General features: G+C 26.4%; 3 protein-coding genes across 3 annotated transcripts; 1 reads left to right on the top strand and 2 right to left on the bottom strand.

The window, feature by feature from the left end:
- Positions 1-1487: 1487 nt before the first annotated feature.
- LOC132927594 (uncharacterized) lies at positions 1488-5908 on the bottom strand. Its single transcript, XM_060992150.1, is given in 7 exon segments — positions 1488-1642; positions 4125-4349; positions 4409-4567; positions 4649-4859; positions 4861-4889; positions 4959-5082; positions 5201-5908. Coding segments are annotated over 7 exon segments (1056 nt in total). The 5' UTR covers positions 5465-5908; the 3' UTR covers positions 1488-1598.
- A 225-nt stretch (positions 5909-6133) lies between these two features.
- LOC132927593 (uncharacterized) lies at positions 6134-10482 on the top strand. Its single transcript, XM_060992149.1, has 6 exons — positions 6134-6773; positions 6891-7014; positions 7084-7323; positions 7405-7563; positions 7623-7843; positions 10325-10482. Exons 1-6 carry the CDS (start codon positions 6510-6512, stop codon positions 10370-10372), a joined length of 1056 nt encoding a protein of 351 aa, XP_060848132.1. The 5' UTR covers positions 6134-6509; the 3' UTR covers positions 10373-10482.
- Positions 10483-13910: 3428 nt separating this feature from the next.
- Positions 13911-15354, bottom strand: LOC132926357 (uncharacterized). Its single transcript, XM_060990709.1, has one exon. The coding sequence runs from the start codon at positions 14875-14877 to the stop codon at positions 14191-14193; it is 687 nt and encodes a 228-aa protein (XP_060846692.1). The 5' UTR covers positions 14878-15354; the 3' UTR covers positions 13911-14190.
- Between the last annotated feature and the right edge of the window lie 651 nt (positions 15355-16005).

The following is a 16005-nucleotide window of genomic DNA, read 5'->3' as shown; positions in this document are numbered from 1 at the left end:
ATTATTTTCAAAACTTAAAATTGGAATATGTTACAGACTAAATGCATAGATTAGAGATACACATAATACAAAAATAAAAATATAGAGATTGGATGTTATACTTTTATTTTTTTAAGTTTGAAATAGGTAATAAAATTCACAAGGAGCTTTCAGCCATAAATATGATTTTAGTTATAAAATATATGGCAAATTAGAAATGTTTTAAAAAGAAAATGTAACTAATAAAGATATTATTACAATCATATATTATATATTATCAATTTATGATGATAAATCTTCATTTTTTTAAATAAAGACACTTATGAAAATCATATAATAAGTAGGTTTATTTTATATCATTATGGATTTTTGATTTATTACCAAATTCTTTTTAAGCAAAAGTTTATTGTGTGAATGATTCTTTCAATTATATAAAATAGATAAAATTGAATTAAATACTTAATTTTAAATGAATCTCTACTTATCTCTATAATATTTTTGGTATGATTAAATAAATACCTAATTGGAATGAACAAAATTATTTTAAAATTTGTTATTTAATAATTACTTATTATTATTATTATTATTATTAATTTCTTTTAATATTAAATAAAGCCATAACACCCATACTCCAATAACAATAGTTCCTCATTCCTTACAACATAAAAACTAGCTGAGAGGTTATTATAAACTAAGTATATCATAAAAATACATTCATGTGAATAAAAGTGCTTTAATAGACCTTTTAAAACCATTTATAAATGAAAAACACATTTAAATTCAAACTTTTAATTATGATAACAGAGATTATGATTTATTATACTTTTTTTAATATTACTATTTTATTTTAGTTACATTTGGAAACTACATTTTTGTAGTTAGTAACAGGTCTTAAACCAACTGTTTATTTTTGTTATACAAAACTTATTGAAAGTTAAAACAAATTAACAAAATGTATTAATTAAGGTCATTTTGTACTAGAATTCAAAATAATTCAGAAGAAATTTAGAAATATACAACAATTATTGTTCATAAGACAATTTTAATATTAAAATATAACTGTTATCAATGTTATGAATCATGTAAAATATTAAAGAATTTTAGTGAATTACATGAATTTTCAAAGAAAATCTTGTCTTGTGGATATCTATTTTATAAGTTAGATTCATCACAGACAATAATATGAACTATTCAATAATAATATAAAATGTTTCATACATTTTTAATTATGTCATTAGGTTGATAATAAATTTAAAATAGCATTTAAATTATTGAGAAATGGCAACACATTTTTGGAATAAGTTCAATCTAAGTTAAATTTCCTATATTTTAGTTTGTTACTTCTTTGTTTTCCCATAACAAATACATCAATTACACACATTCAATAAACATCTTATTTTATACACCCATTATATCCATTTTAATTAAATATAATGGTCAACTTTGGAAATAGAATAATTATTTTTAAAATAATATATTATTCTAAAAAAAAAATTAAACAAATTAAAATTAATAGCATTATAAACCATAAGTTTAATTTCTTTTAAAAGCAATTACAGATATGAAAAAATTATACATCATGATGAAATAAGTAAAATGAAATGTGCCGCTTTATCTTTTCACAATGTTAGTTTTTCCATCAACAACAAAATTTGTTCCTTTGCTTCCTGTAAAATAATTAAAATATATTATAATATTTAAAAAAAATTTTGTATTGATTTCAGAATAAATTAAAAAAAATATATATTTAAAAATAATAAACATTTATGACCATGCATGCAGAATCTGATAATAGTTTGATAACAAGTTTAATAATAAGTAATTAACTGTAAATCTATAAGTCATTTTAAGAGGACGCCACACTTGCATGTGTCGTCTCCGTCTTATAAATGTAAAACTTAACACAAACTGTTTTACACGGGAAAGAACCGAGAAGGTTACAGTCATAATAACTAGAGCTAGGATTTATATGCAATAAAAAATTGTAAAATATGCATTTTATTTACCAAACTATGCAAAAACAATTTTTTTTAAATATTAGTTGTTAATAATATTACATGCTATTATTAAATTATGTTTTTTTTAAATTTTCAAATATGAATGACCGGCAATTAAATCAAAGATTTATATTGGACGAAACTGCTTTCCATATCACACAATGTTGTTGGAGCATAATTAAATGACATGATTTATTCCGGATCTAAAGTACGAGTACCTAACATTAACATTTATTTCTTCCGTTTTATAATCACTATTTATAATATGTTACACATTTTTAGAAATGTTTTAAATCCCTTAGTAATCTTCCTTTGTATTAAGTTCATTTTAGTTTAAATAGGTTGTATATTTCCAACAATTCAACAAATAAACGATTAATTATACACGTTTATTAATAAATACTAGTTAAAATTAACAAGATAATCAAAAATTTATATACATGCAATTATATGCATTATGTTCAAAATATGCAAAAAAAAATTGTACTATTATTTAATCAAGAATAAACTAAATCGTGGACATATTTGACAACCAAACAATTTGGACTTAAGGAAAAAAACATGCAAAAGCATAGAAATCTTAACCCTCATTAATAATAACACTTTGTTAAATATTATAATTTTCTTTAAAAACACTGAACAACCGGAATACTCAAAGGTATTCTCCCATTTTATTTGAATTATGCATAAATTATAATTTTACAATTTTAAGACACTCAAAAATATTACTTTTTGCTGATTTAGAAATTTAGAATTTCATTTAGACTTGGATAACATTTTTAATTGATGTTCATATAATGATATTGAACTCAATTTAAACTAATGCTCCGTAATGCTTTTTAATATAAAACAAATACTAATCGTAATTTTATTTTTAATTAAAGTATAGATACAACATGTGTCATTAGGTGATATAGTTATTTTATTTGATACAAAATTAAAATTTAATGAACATAAAAGAAACATTTTAAATAAATCATCCTCAAAACTAGGTTTTCTTAAACACTGTCACTCAGATTTAATAACCCATTTGCATTGAAAAAAATTGAAATTTATCTTAAGGGGATTGGAAGCGATGATTTTCTGTCTATGTCGAACACACACGCAACATAGGATTATCGACGTGTTCTATTTCCAACGCACCCGATTGATATTATGAAGCGATGAGAATTCTGAATATGACTTTTCCATATTTTTGATTTTTTGATTTTTACTACTCCAAAAATTGAAATATGTCAATTTTTAATGTAACGTTTTTCGGATTTTGGGAGGATAAAATCAAAAATGTGAGGAAATCAAGTAGACTTTATGACGAATTCAAATCTGTATTCAGAATTCTTATCGCTTCATTATATCAATCGGTACGTTTGAAATAGAACATATCTATAATCCTATGTTGCGTGTGTGTTAGACAAAGACAGAAAATCATCGGTTTCAATCCCCTTAATTTTGATCTCAATTAGAATACAGAATATGCTTTACTATTATCTAGTTTCTTAGTCCTTTAACAATTACTCAAAACCTCGAATCTATCCAATACTCTCACTATTTATTTTTTTTAAATTAAGAGTAAAAACATAATATTGTAAAAGTTATAAATGGAATTTTAGAAATTTTCAATATTACTTTCCTAAAAACTTGTAAAAAATATCTAGATTTAAATTGTTTATTTAAACTATTCAATATAAAATATATTCCTCTTTATTAGAAAATTTTTTTTAAATTCAATGTTAAAAACAGTCAATAATTTTTTTTTTACAAAACTCACATTCTATTTGTTAAATTAATTTACCAAAATATGTTAACTTCATTAGATAATATTCTGCTATATTTTTTTTTTTACTTTTTTATATTTGATACTAAACAAACTTGTAATATAATTTGTAATTTCATTTTATAATGTTATCATTTCTATTACTTTATTTTTTATTACACCTATGTATATTAATTTCATATTTATATAAATATATTCTTACACCATATACACTATACACATATTATTAATTCATATTGTACCTACAACTATAATATTCAATATAATTTTTGTTAACGGTATTTCTGAAGTTTTGTTTCAATTATAACATAAAGATTGATGATTTTTGGGTACAAATATGTATTATTTAGTCAAAAAACCATTAACAAAATAACTTGCCTCATATTTTGATTTATTTGAATATAAATCTCGTAATGAAATCAATGCTTGCTTAAAATCTTCTACCGAAGAGCATATTTCTTTGACTCTGACTGGTGATAAATGGATGAATTGGTTCAATGTTAATAAAACCAAGGTATGATGATTTGAATCAACAATATTTTCCATGCCCATGATTATTGAACTAATAATTTCAACAACTCCATTATCAATATACAGTTCTGAAAATATTATTTATTTTAAAAGCTGCATAGCAGTATTAATACCAATCATAACTTACCCGCTACAACATTACCCATATTACAAACTGTTGAGAAAATTAATAATACCGCTTTAATCTTCAATTTATTAATGGATGTTTGCAATGAATTAAGAATTAAATCTTTTCCTCCATGTGCAATGAATTGCCAAAACACAGATACGTTTCTATGAACAAGACCTAAGAAATTTAAATATTAAACAATTGATATTATCAAAATACAATTATTAAATTGATCACAACATGTTAATAGTGACTCACCGTAAATTGCAAATAGTGCCTTGGTACGCACTTCATAATCATTATCATTTTCTACCAAATACATCAAAGCTTGAAGTTTTGTATTAACAATTGTATTTGTATTTTCCATGAACTTGTTCTGGCAGAATGGATTATTCTGAACCAATTTAAAAATAAAATTGCATATTTTGATACGCACAGACGAATGCTCTGAACGAAAGCAAGGTAAAAAAGATATGGAAACCGCCAAGCTTTACAAACTCTGAAAAATACTTTGTTAGATTAATATGTTTATACGGATAAAAAGAAAAATGAAATAGAACATTGGTACCATTTGCATAATCAATTTTGTTAATAATTTCATCAATAACATCTAACGCAAAGTTGAGTTCCTCCACTGGTTTGTTATTTTCGAACAAAATGTTAATGGAATTGTTCATTTCCTCGTGCACATGCTAAAAATTGTATAATAATTTATAAATAGGTTGGAACCCAAATTGGGTTAAGTTCCTAATGGAACATTTATAAAACAATTGGAAATATTTTAATCTATTTGAACAGAATAACAAGTACTTGATTGAAATAATCGTCGTCGCTGTCCTCGTCTGTGTTGCTTAAATCGTTGAAGGCGGCACCGTCGGTGTCCGAGCGGAGGTGATGTCTGCGACGGATATATCGGTGACGAAGCGTTGCGACTAAATGGTCTTGGGTCGTCTCCGCCTTCAGCCGGTTGTGCAACAGCGTGACGCGTCGGCTAGGAGGCGGAGACCTGATGACTTGGAGCCAAGGGAAATCGTCACTGAACCTTAACAAACCGCCGATGTTGTTCGACCCCATGTGAAATTTTGTTGAAACTGACGGTGACGGTAAGTGAAGCGATGACTAGTGACAACGAGCGTGAGCGCGTGGTTATAGGTTGTGCGGCCGCGCCGAAATCAATCGCGATTCGTAGACGCGGCTGATTATCGGACAAAAAATAGATACCGAACGAGAGCCAAAGGCGGCGGTACCGAATCGCTGTGCGCGTCGTTTCGGTGGAGAGCGTCGGATACGGGGGCAAGCACGTGGTTTGAGGATAATAGAACGGACCGAAACGCGGGCGGGCTGATCGGATAATACGGATCGACCAGTGTTATCGTGCGCTGCCGACGTCGCGATCAACAGGCCGTACTACGCGCATGCGTTCTAAGTTCTAACCTCACCAAACCTCTATCAAAATCACAAAATCACCACGACGACAGGAAAACGTTGGCATGGCCGAAAAACGCGGGTAAAGACGTTATCGGCGTGACTCGGAGGACAAAGATAAAAAAAAAAGCTGATTTACGGGCTGACATGGCGCACGGAACGTTGGAGTGGCGCCGATAATGGAAAATTACCTTTCCACTGGTCACACTGATATATCAACAGGTGTAGCATATCTGTGCCCCATAAGAACCCGTGTTAGACTAAAAACGTGTCCCTTCTGGTTATTCTGTAAATCAGCTTTTTTTTTTTGTTATTTTGTGATAGAGGTTTGGTGAGGTTAGAACTTAGAACGCATGCGCGTAGTACGGCCTGTTGATCGCGACGTCGGCAGCGCACGATAACACTGGTCGATCCGTATTATCCGATCAGCCCGCCCGCGTTTCGGTCCGTTCTATTATCCTCAAACCACGTGCTTGCCCCGTATCCGACGCTCTCCACCGAAACGACGCGCACAGCGATTCGGTACCGCCGCCTTTGGCTCTCGTTCGGTATCTATTTTTTGTCCGATAATCAGCCGCGTCTACGATCGCGATTGATTTCGGCGCGGCCGCACAACCTATAACCACGCGCTCACGCTCGTTGTCACTAGTCATCGCTTCACTTACCGTCACCGTCAGTTTCAACAAAATTTCACATGGGGTCGAACAACATCGGCGGTTTGTTAAGGTTCAGTGACGATTTCCCTTGGCTCCAAGTCATCAGGTCTCCGCCTCCTAGCCGACGCGTCACGCTGTTGCACAACCGGCTGAAGGCGGAGACGACCCAAGACCATTTAGTCGCAACGCTTCGTCACCGATATATCCGTCGCAGACATCACCTCCGCTCGGACACCGACGGTGCCGCCTTCAACGATTTAAGCAACACAGACGAGGACAGCGACGACGATTATTTCAATCAAGTACTTGTTATTCTGTTCAAATAGATTAAAATATTTCCAATTGTTTTATAAATGTTCCATTAGGAACTTAACCAATTTGGGTTCCAACCTATTTATAAATTATTATACAATTTTTAGCATGTGCACGAGGAAATGAACAATTCCATTAACATTTTGTTCGAAAATAACAAACCAGTGGAGGAACTCAACTTTGCGTTAGATGTTATTGATGAAATTATTAACAAAATTGATTATGCAAATGGTACCAATGTTCTATTTCATTTTTCTTTTTATCCGTATAAACATATTAATCTAACAAAGTATTTTTCAGAGTTTGTAAAGCTTGGCGGTTTCCATATCTTTTTACCTTGCTTTCGTTCAGAGCATTCGTCTGTGCGTATCAAAATATGCAATTTTATTTTTAAATTGGTTCAGAATAATCCATTCTGCCAGAACAAGTTCATGGAAAATACAAATACAATTGTTAATACAAAACTTCAAGCTTTGATGTATTTGGTAGAAAATGATAATGATTATGAAGTGCGTACCAAGGCACTATTTGCAATTTACGGTGAGTCACTATTAACATGTTGTGATCAATTTAATAATTGTATTTTGATAATATCAATTGTTTAATATTTAAATTTCTTAGGTCTTGTTCATAGAAACGTATCTGTGTTTTGGCAATTCATTGCACATGGAGGAAAAGATTTAATTCTTAATTCATTGCAAACATCCATTAATAAATTGAAGATTAAAGCGGTATTATTAATTTTCTCAACAGTTTGTAATATGGGTAATGTTGTAGCGGGTAAGTTATGATTGGTATTAATACTGCTATGCAGCTTTTAAAATAAATAATATTTTCAGAACTGTATATTGATAATGGAGTTGTTGAAATTATTAGTTCAATAATCATGGGCATGGAAAATATTGTTGATTCAAATCATCATACCTTGGTTTTATTAACATTGAACCAATTCATCCATTTGTCACCAGTCAGAGTCAAAGAAATATGCTCTTCGGTAGAAGATTTTAAGCAAGCATTGATTTCATTACGAGATTTATATTCAAATAAATCAAAATATGAGGCAAGTTATTTTGTTAATGGTTTTTTGACTAAATAATACATATTTGTACCCAAAAATCATCAATCTTTATGTTATAATTGAAACAAAACTTCAGAAATACCGTTAACAAAAATTATATTGAATATTATAGTTGTAGGTACAATATGAATTAATAATATGTGTATAGTGTATATGGTGTAAGAATATATTTATATAAATATGAAATTAATATACATAGGTGTAATAAAAAATAAAGTAATAGAAATGATAACATTATAAAATGAAATTACAAATTATATTACAAGTTTGTTTAGTATCAAATATAAAAAAGTAAAAAAAAAAATATAGCAGAATATTATCTAATGAAGTTAACATATTTTGGTAAATTAATTTAACAAATAGAATGTGAGTTTTGTAAAAAAAAAATTATTGACTGTTTTTAACATTGAATTTAAAAAAAATTTTCTAATAAAGAGGAATATATTTTATATTGAATAGTTTAAATAAACAATTTAAATCTAGATATTTTTTACAAGTTTTTAGGAAAGTAATATTGAAAATTTCTAAAATTCCATTTATAACTTTTACAATATTATGTTTTTACTCTTAATTTAAAAAAAATAAATAGTGAGAGTATTGGATAGATTCGAGGTTTTGAGTAATTGTTAAAGGACTAAGAAACTAGATAATAGTAAAGCATATTCTGTATTCTAATTGAGATCAAAATTAAGGGGATTGAAACCGATGATTTTCTGTCTTTGTCTAACACACACGCAACATAGGATTATAGATATGTTCTATTTCAAACGTACCGATTGATATAATGAAGCGATAAGAATTCTGAATACAGATTTGAATTCGTCATAAAGTCTACTTGATTTCCTCACATTTTTGATTTTATCCTCCCAAAATCCGAAAAACGTTACATTAAAAATTGACATATTTCAATTTTTGGAGTAGTAAAAATCAAAAAATCAAAAATATGGAAAAGTCATATTCAGAATTCTCATCGCTTCATAATATCAATCGGTGCGTTGGAAATAGAACACGTCGATAATCCTATGTTGCGTGTGTGTTCGACATAGACAGAAAATCATCGCTTCCAATCCCCTTAAGATAAATTTCAATTTTTTTCAATGCAAATGGGTTATTAAATCTGAGTGACAGTGTTTAAGAAAACCTAGTTTTGAGGATGATTTATTTAAAATGTTTCTTTTATGTTCATTAAATTTTAATTTTGTATCAAATAAAATAACTATATCACCTAATGACACATGTTGTATCTATACTTTAATTAAAAATAAAATTACGATTAGTATTTGTTTTATATTAAAAAGCATTACGGAGCATTAGTTTAAATTGAGTTCAATATCATTATATGAACATCAATTAAAAATGTTATCCAAGTCTAAATGAAATTCTAAATTTCTAAATCAGCAAAAAGTAATATTTTTGAGTGTCTTAAAATTGTAAAATTATAATTTATGCATAATTCAAATAAAATGGGAGAATACCTTTGAGTATTCCGGTTGTTCAGTGTTTTTAAAGAAAATTATAATATTTAACAAAGTGTTATTATTAATGAGGGTTAAGATTTCTATGCTTTTGCATGTTTTTTTCCTTAAGTCCAAATTGTTTGGTTGTCAAATATGTCCACGATTTAGTTTATTCTTGATTAAATAATAGTACAATTTTTTTTTGCATATTTTGAACATAATGCATATAATTGCATGTATATAAATTTTTGATTATCTTGTTAATTTTAACTAGTATTTATTAATAAACGTGTATAATTAATCGTTTATTTGTTGAATTGTTGGAAATATACAACCTATTTAAACTAAAATGAACTTAATACAAAGGAAGATTACTAAGGGATTTAAAACATTTCTAAAAATGTGTAACATATTATAAATAGTGATTATAAAACGGAAGAAATAAATGTTAATGTTAGGTACTCGTACTTTAGATCCGGAATAAATCATGTCATTTAATTATGCTCCAACAACATTGTGTGATATGGAAAGCAGTTTCGTCCAATATAAATCTTTGATTTAATTGCCGGTCATTCATATTTGAAAATTTAAAAAAAACATAATTTAATAATAGCATGTAATATTATTAACAACTAATATTTAAAAAAAATTGTTTTTGCATAGTTTGGTAAATAAAATGCATATTTTACAATTTTTTATTGCATATAAATCCTAGCTCTAGTTATTATGACTGTAACCTTCTCGGTTCTTTCCCGTGTAAAACAGTTTGTGTTAAGTTTTACATTTATAAGACGGAGACGACACATGCAAGTGTGGCGTCCTCTTAAAATGACTTATAGATTTACAGTTAATTACTTATTATTAAACTTGTTATCAAACTATTATCAGATTCTGCATGCATGGTCATAAATGTTTATTATTTTTAAATATATATTTTTTTTAATTTATTCTGACTTCAATACAAAATTTTTTTTAAATATTATAATATATTTTAATTATTTTACAGGAAGCAAAGGAACAAATTTTGTTGTTGATGGAAAAACTAACATTGTGAAAAGATAAAGCGGCACATTTCATTTTACTTATTTCATCATGATGTATAATTTTTTCATATCTGTAATTGCTTTTAAAAGAAATTAAACTTATGGTTTATAATGCTATTAATTTTAATTTGTTTAATTTTTTTTTTAGAATAATATATTATTTTAAAAATAATTATTCTATTACCAAAGTTGACCATTATATTTAATTAAAATGGATATAATGGGTGTATAAAATAAGATGTTTATTGAATGTGTGTAATTGATGTATTTGTTATGGGAAAACAAAGAAGTAACAAACTAAAATATAGGAAATTTAACTTAGATTGAACTTATTCCAAAAATGTGTTGCCATTTCTCAATAATTTAAATGCTATTTTAAATTTATTATCAACCTAATGACATAATTAAAAATGTATGAAACATTTTATATTATTATTGAATAGTTCATATTATTGTCTGTGATGAATCTAACTTATAAAATAGATATCCACAAGACAAGATTTTCTTTGAAAATTCATGTAATTCACTAAAATTCTTTAATATTTTACATGATTCATAACATTGATAACAGTTATATTTTAATATTAAAATTGTCTTATGAACAATAATTGTTGTATATTTCTAAATTTCTTCTGAATTATTTTGAATTCTAGTACAAAATGACCTTAATTAATACATTTTGTTAATTTGTTTTAACTTTCAATAAGTTTTGTATAACAAAAATAAACAGTTGGTTTAAGACCTGTTACTAACTACAAAAATGTAGTTTCCAAATGTAACTAAAATAAAATAGTAATATTAAAAAAAGTATAATAAATCATAATCTCTGTTATCATAATTAAAAGTTTGAATTTAAATGTGTTTTTCATTTATAAATGGTTTTAAAAGGTCTATTAAAGCACTTTTATTCACATGAATGTATTTTTATGATATACTTAGTTTATAATAACCTCTCAGCTAGTTTTTATGTTGTAAGGAATGAGGAACTATTGTTATTGGAGTATGGGTGTTATGGCTTTATTTAATATTAAAAGAAATTAATAATAATAATAATAATAATAAGTAATTATTAAATAACAAATTTTAAAATAATTTTGTTCATTCCAATTAGGTATTTATTTAATCATACCAAAAATATTATAGAGATAAGTAGAGATTCATTTAAAATTAAGTATTTAATTCAATTTTATCTATTTTATATAATTGAAAGAATCATTCACACAATAAACTTTTGCTTAAAAAGAATTTGGTAATAAATCAAAAATCCATAATGATATAAAATAAACCTACTTATTATATGATTTTCATAAGTGTCTTTATTTAAAAAAATGAAGATTTATCATCATAAATTGATAATATATAATATATGATTGTAATAATATCTTTATTAGTTACATTTTCTTTTTAAAACATTTCTAATTTGCCATATATTTTATAACTAAAATCATATTTATGGCTGAAAGCTCCTTGTGAATTTTATTACCTATTTCAAACTTAAAAAAATAAAAGTATAACATCCAATCTCTATATTTTTATTTTTGTATTATGTGTATCTCTAATCTATGCATTTAGTCTGTAACATATTCCAATTTTAAGTTTTGAAAATAATTCTTAAGAATTGTTCCTTTTTTTGTTTGTGTGAGGATCACTGTCCAATTCCGTACACTGTTAAGGTAAATTTAATTTTTAAAATGTACTTTAGTATTAGGTATTATATTTACCATAATTTTTATTGACCACCAGTTTTTAAACTAAAGCACTGTTTATGTTATAATTATTAAGTTTAAATTTGATGTATAATAAGGGATTTTATAATATTAAATTATTTTGAACAAGTCATGGAAATTAGTCATTCCGACATAATTTCAGAATCATATTTTATACATTATATTGGTGTTTATTTAATATATAACGATATTGATTGACATATTTTAATACTGTGTTTTATTTGCATTCATAATCATCGATTTAGCTATCTACCAAAAATTTTATTTGTATAGTCAATACTAAATTATTACTATTTAAAATTAATGAAAATACAAATATTAATCCAAACAATTTATACATAAAAAAATATAACCTGTAATATCAAAAATTATTTAACTGTTCATAATTTAGATTTTAACTGCAGTTAAAAAATATACATATATTAATTGTTTAATGAATTCCAAATTGTTTATAGTAGATGAATGAAAATAATTATTTTATTGAACATACAGGTATAAAATCAATTAGAATAAACTTATTTCCTCAATTATTAACATTGAACAATCGAATTGTATATTTAATAGATTATTAAATTTTACACAATATGGTGATTATTGATAATACACATTCAACAAAATCAAAATGTTGTAAATAGCGTTGTTGAATAGATTTTATTTTTAGAAAACAATATTATTTATTACTAGACTGATATTGTTGAGTAAAAATGTAATACTTTAAATTTACATAAACATAATAAATACTTAATATTAGTATTACAAATTTAAAATCAAAAGTTAAAAATGAATCCAATCATTATCTCAATTTACAATATTTGTGTAGAGTAATATTTTAAATAAATTTATAAAATGTATATAGCTACCAATATTTGAGATTCTTTTAAAGTGTTTTAATGAATAATTTAATGAAATTGTAAACAACTATAATTTTTCGTTAGACTTAAAAATGTTAAACATAATTTTATTGATATTTAACATTGTTTTCTGTAGACTGTAGTAGAACTAGATTTTTGTATTAGTGGGTTTTGGCGTTATTCTTTAACGTTTCATCTCAGTTAAACTGATCGAATAATAATACAAATTATGAAATATAAATAAAACAATATTACAACAACTGAATAAATGTAACCTTTTAAATGAATAAGTATTACTTTCCTACTAAAATACAGCATATAGTAAGCAAATAAGAAATAAGAAAAAGTAAATAATTTTATAAATTATAATAACGCGTTAAGTGCTTGTACCGCGTTGGATTGTCCGTCTACTTCGAGTATTTCGTAGATCGACTCTGTCACCGTATCGTCATTAGGTTCTCGCACAATTAATTATATATGTGTTTAACTAATTCATAGTAAGTTCACCACAACAACAATAATATTATTTTCGTTTAAAAATACTAAAATTGAAGAGGTGGGTGCAACCACCAGACATCTCCATATTATGAAAATGTTCAGCAGAGACAAAATAGTGTTTTAAAAAATAACTAAAAATTGTAAAAATTTGTAAAAAATATAATTTAAATCCAATTTTGGTCTTATAACTGATGCCAACACTCAAATTGTCAAAATAAAATTTCTGTACTCACAAAACCAAAAACAATTTGGAGATGTCTGGTTGTTGCACTAAAAATGTTATTATCGGTAACAATACATTATAATATATGCATTGTTTTAAACATTGATACATCTATACAAATAAATAAAAAATAAAAATGTTTCCTTCATTTTATTAGTAATTATAAAACAAGTTATAATAGTATTCATGAAAAAAAAAAAACAATATAAAATATAAATAACAGACAATTGTAGGTAAGTACTTGCTTTTTTTGTTAAAATAAAACTATTACCTTAATTTTATTAACAGGTATTTAAAAACAATAAAATAAAACAAATTATAATAATAGTTAACATGATAAAAAACAATATAAAAATAAATAAGAGAAAATAGTAGTAGGTATACATGTTTTTTGTTGATATACAAAACAAATTACGTATATTAATCATGAAAAAAAAAACTAATATAAAATATAAATAACAGACAACTGTAGGTAAGTACTTGCTTTTTTTGTTAAAATAAAACCTTACTACCTAATTACCTTAATTTTATTAACAGGTATTTAAAAACAATACTTCAGCTTTAGAGAGGTGCAATTGTTTTTCAGTCTGTAGTTTATTTTTTAATTCTTCATTGGTTTCCACTTTAATTAAATTTTGAAGCTTATCACACACCTGACAGGTGTCAGAACGTGGATAGCCAAAAGAAAGTTTAAAATTAGTTAAAAAGTATCTTCGATAGAAGTCATAGGAAAGATTTGGTTTCATATTCTTATTTTCTAGTACTTGTTGCCAATTTTCATTTTCATATTTCAACATGTAAAGCTCATACATTTTATACATATTAAGATCAGAAGATAGGTATCTAACAGATTCATTTTTATTGCGACTATAATGAGATTCATGAGCTGGTAAACTTCTAATGTGGGTGTCTACCTGAAAAATAGTTTTCTCACTTTTAGAATTTCCTCTATTAAAATGTTTTCCCCGCTTATCTACTGGACTTGGTATATTATTCTGCATTGATTTTATGATCCTTTCCACTCTAGATTTATGTATGCCAAACAGAAAACAGAATGCTTTCTTGCACACTACTTTTTCACTTTGATCAACTCTGATTTTATAAATACAAGAACAAGATTTTGGTTTACTAGAATCCTTGGGACGTTTTCTTATAATTTTATTAACTTTTATTAAACCACCAAGAAAAGTATCTTGTTTCTCCTTGTGAGGTTTCATTAAATAATTTTAAAATTTTACTCTTTTCACTGTCAAATACTTTGGTAAAACATTTGCGGATACATTTACAGTCTTCAAAGTTTTACTTACATTACGTTTCCATCTGTAAATATTCTTACGTTTATTTTTACCTTGAGTTCTGTTTTCTTCATCGGAATCTTCTATGGTACGAATGCCGTCATCTTCGACATTATTATTGTTACTTATTGTTTCAAGGTCACTGTCATAAGCTAAAATATAACCAAGATTGCTATTAAAATCAGATATGATAGATATATCAGACACTTCAACCGGCGAGAATGGATTATAATCAGAGTCATCAAAACTATTCGTAAACTTAGTCGAAACACTCATTTTTATCATAAAATTTCACATCCAACTGGTTAGTAGGTACTAAACTAAGAAGTAGGAACTTAACTACTTGTATACATCAAACAACAACTAACTTGTTATAAGTTTAAAGTTAATAATACTTAATAAAACTACAAATCTACAATATTTAGAAATTAATATATGATAACAATATAACATTAATTTCATATCAGTGATAAGAACAGTCAACACAGTATGACCAATGTTCGGCGCAACAACAAGACATCTCCGGAGAAGTCTTGTTCTTACAACAAAAAAAAAAACAGAATCTCCATTTGTATTATATCTCCGTATCTAACGATCGGATATGTCTGATTGTTGCACCAATCGACGGTGATTTTTTTTTTCTGTAGGAATACACAAAAAAGTGATTTTCGAAAAAAGTGGAGATGTCTGGTTGTTGCACCCACAGAATAATATTATATCGTATTCATAGATGTATTTAGTACAGTACAATATCATCTTTGACGATATTTACCATTTCCAAGTTAAAGTTAAAGTCCGCCAGTGTATCGTATATTTGTACATGTGTCGACTGTCGTCTAATACTATTACTTAAATTCAGTAATTAATAAGAATGCTTTTATTATTATGATTTATGAAATATTTTTTATACAACAACTTGTTCAATGACAGTCCACAGTCGACCATAGTATGTTTATTAGAAATGTTTTACATTGTTCGGCTTAAAACTCAAATTAATATAGACAATTGTACCAATTTATGAATATAAAGCTTATATCTTTGAAGTTAAAA

The sequence above is a fragment of the Rhopalosiphum padi genome, chromosome 3 (genome assembly GCF_020882245.1).
Source record: "Rhopalosiphum padi isolate XX-2018 chromosome 3, ASM2088224v1, whole genome shotgun sequence".
Lineage (NCBI taxonomy): Eukaryota > Metazoa > Arthropoda > Insecta > Hemiptera > Aphididae > Rhopalosiphum > Rhopalosiphum padi.
The sequence above is the reverse complement of the archived record's forward strand: the minus strand, read 5'-3'. Positions and strand labels throughout refer to the sequence as shown.

Excerpts from the sequence above, each read along its gene's own strand:
- LOC132927593 (XM_060992149.1), top strand. The coding sequence starts at position 6,510 with ATGGGGTCGAACAACATCGGCGGTTTGTTAAGGTTCAGTGACGATTTC. Across the intron at positions 7,324-7,404 it reads GGCACTATTTGCAATTTACG|GTCTTGTTCATAGAAACGTA; the intron begins GTGAGTCACTAT and ends TAAATTTCTTAG. Across the intron at positions 7,564-7,622 it reads TATGGGTAATGTTGTAGCGG|AACTGTATATTGATAATGGA; the intron begins GTAAGTTATGAT and ends TAATATTTTCAG.
- LOC132926357 (XM_060990709.1), bottom strand. The coding sequence starts at position 14,877 with ATGAAACCTCACAAGGAGAAACAAGATACTTTTCTTGGTGGTTTAATA.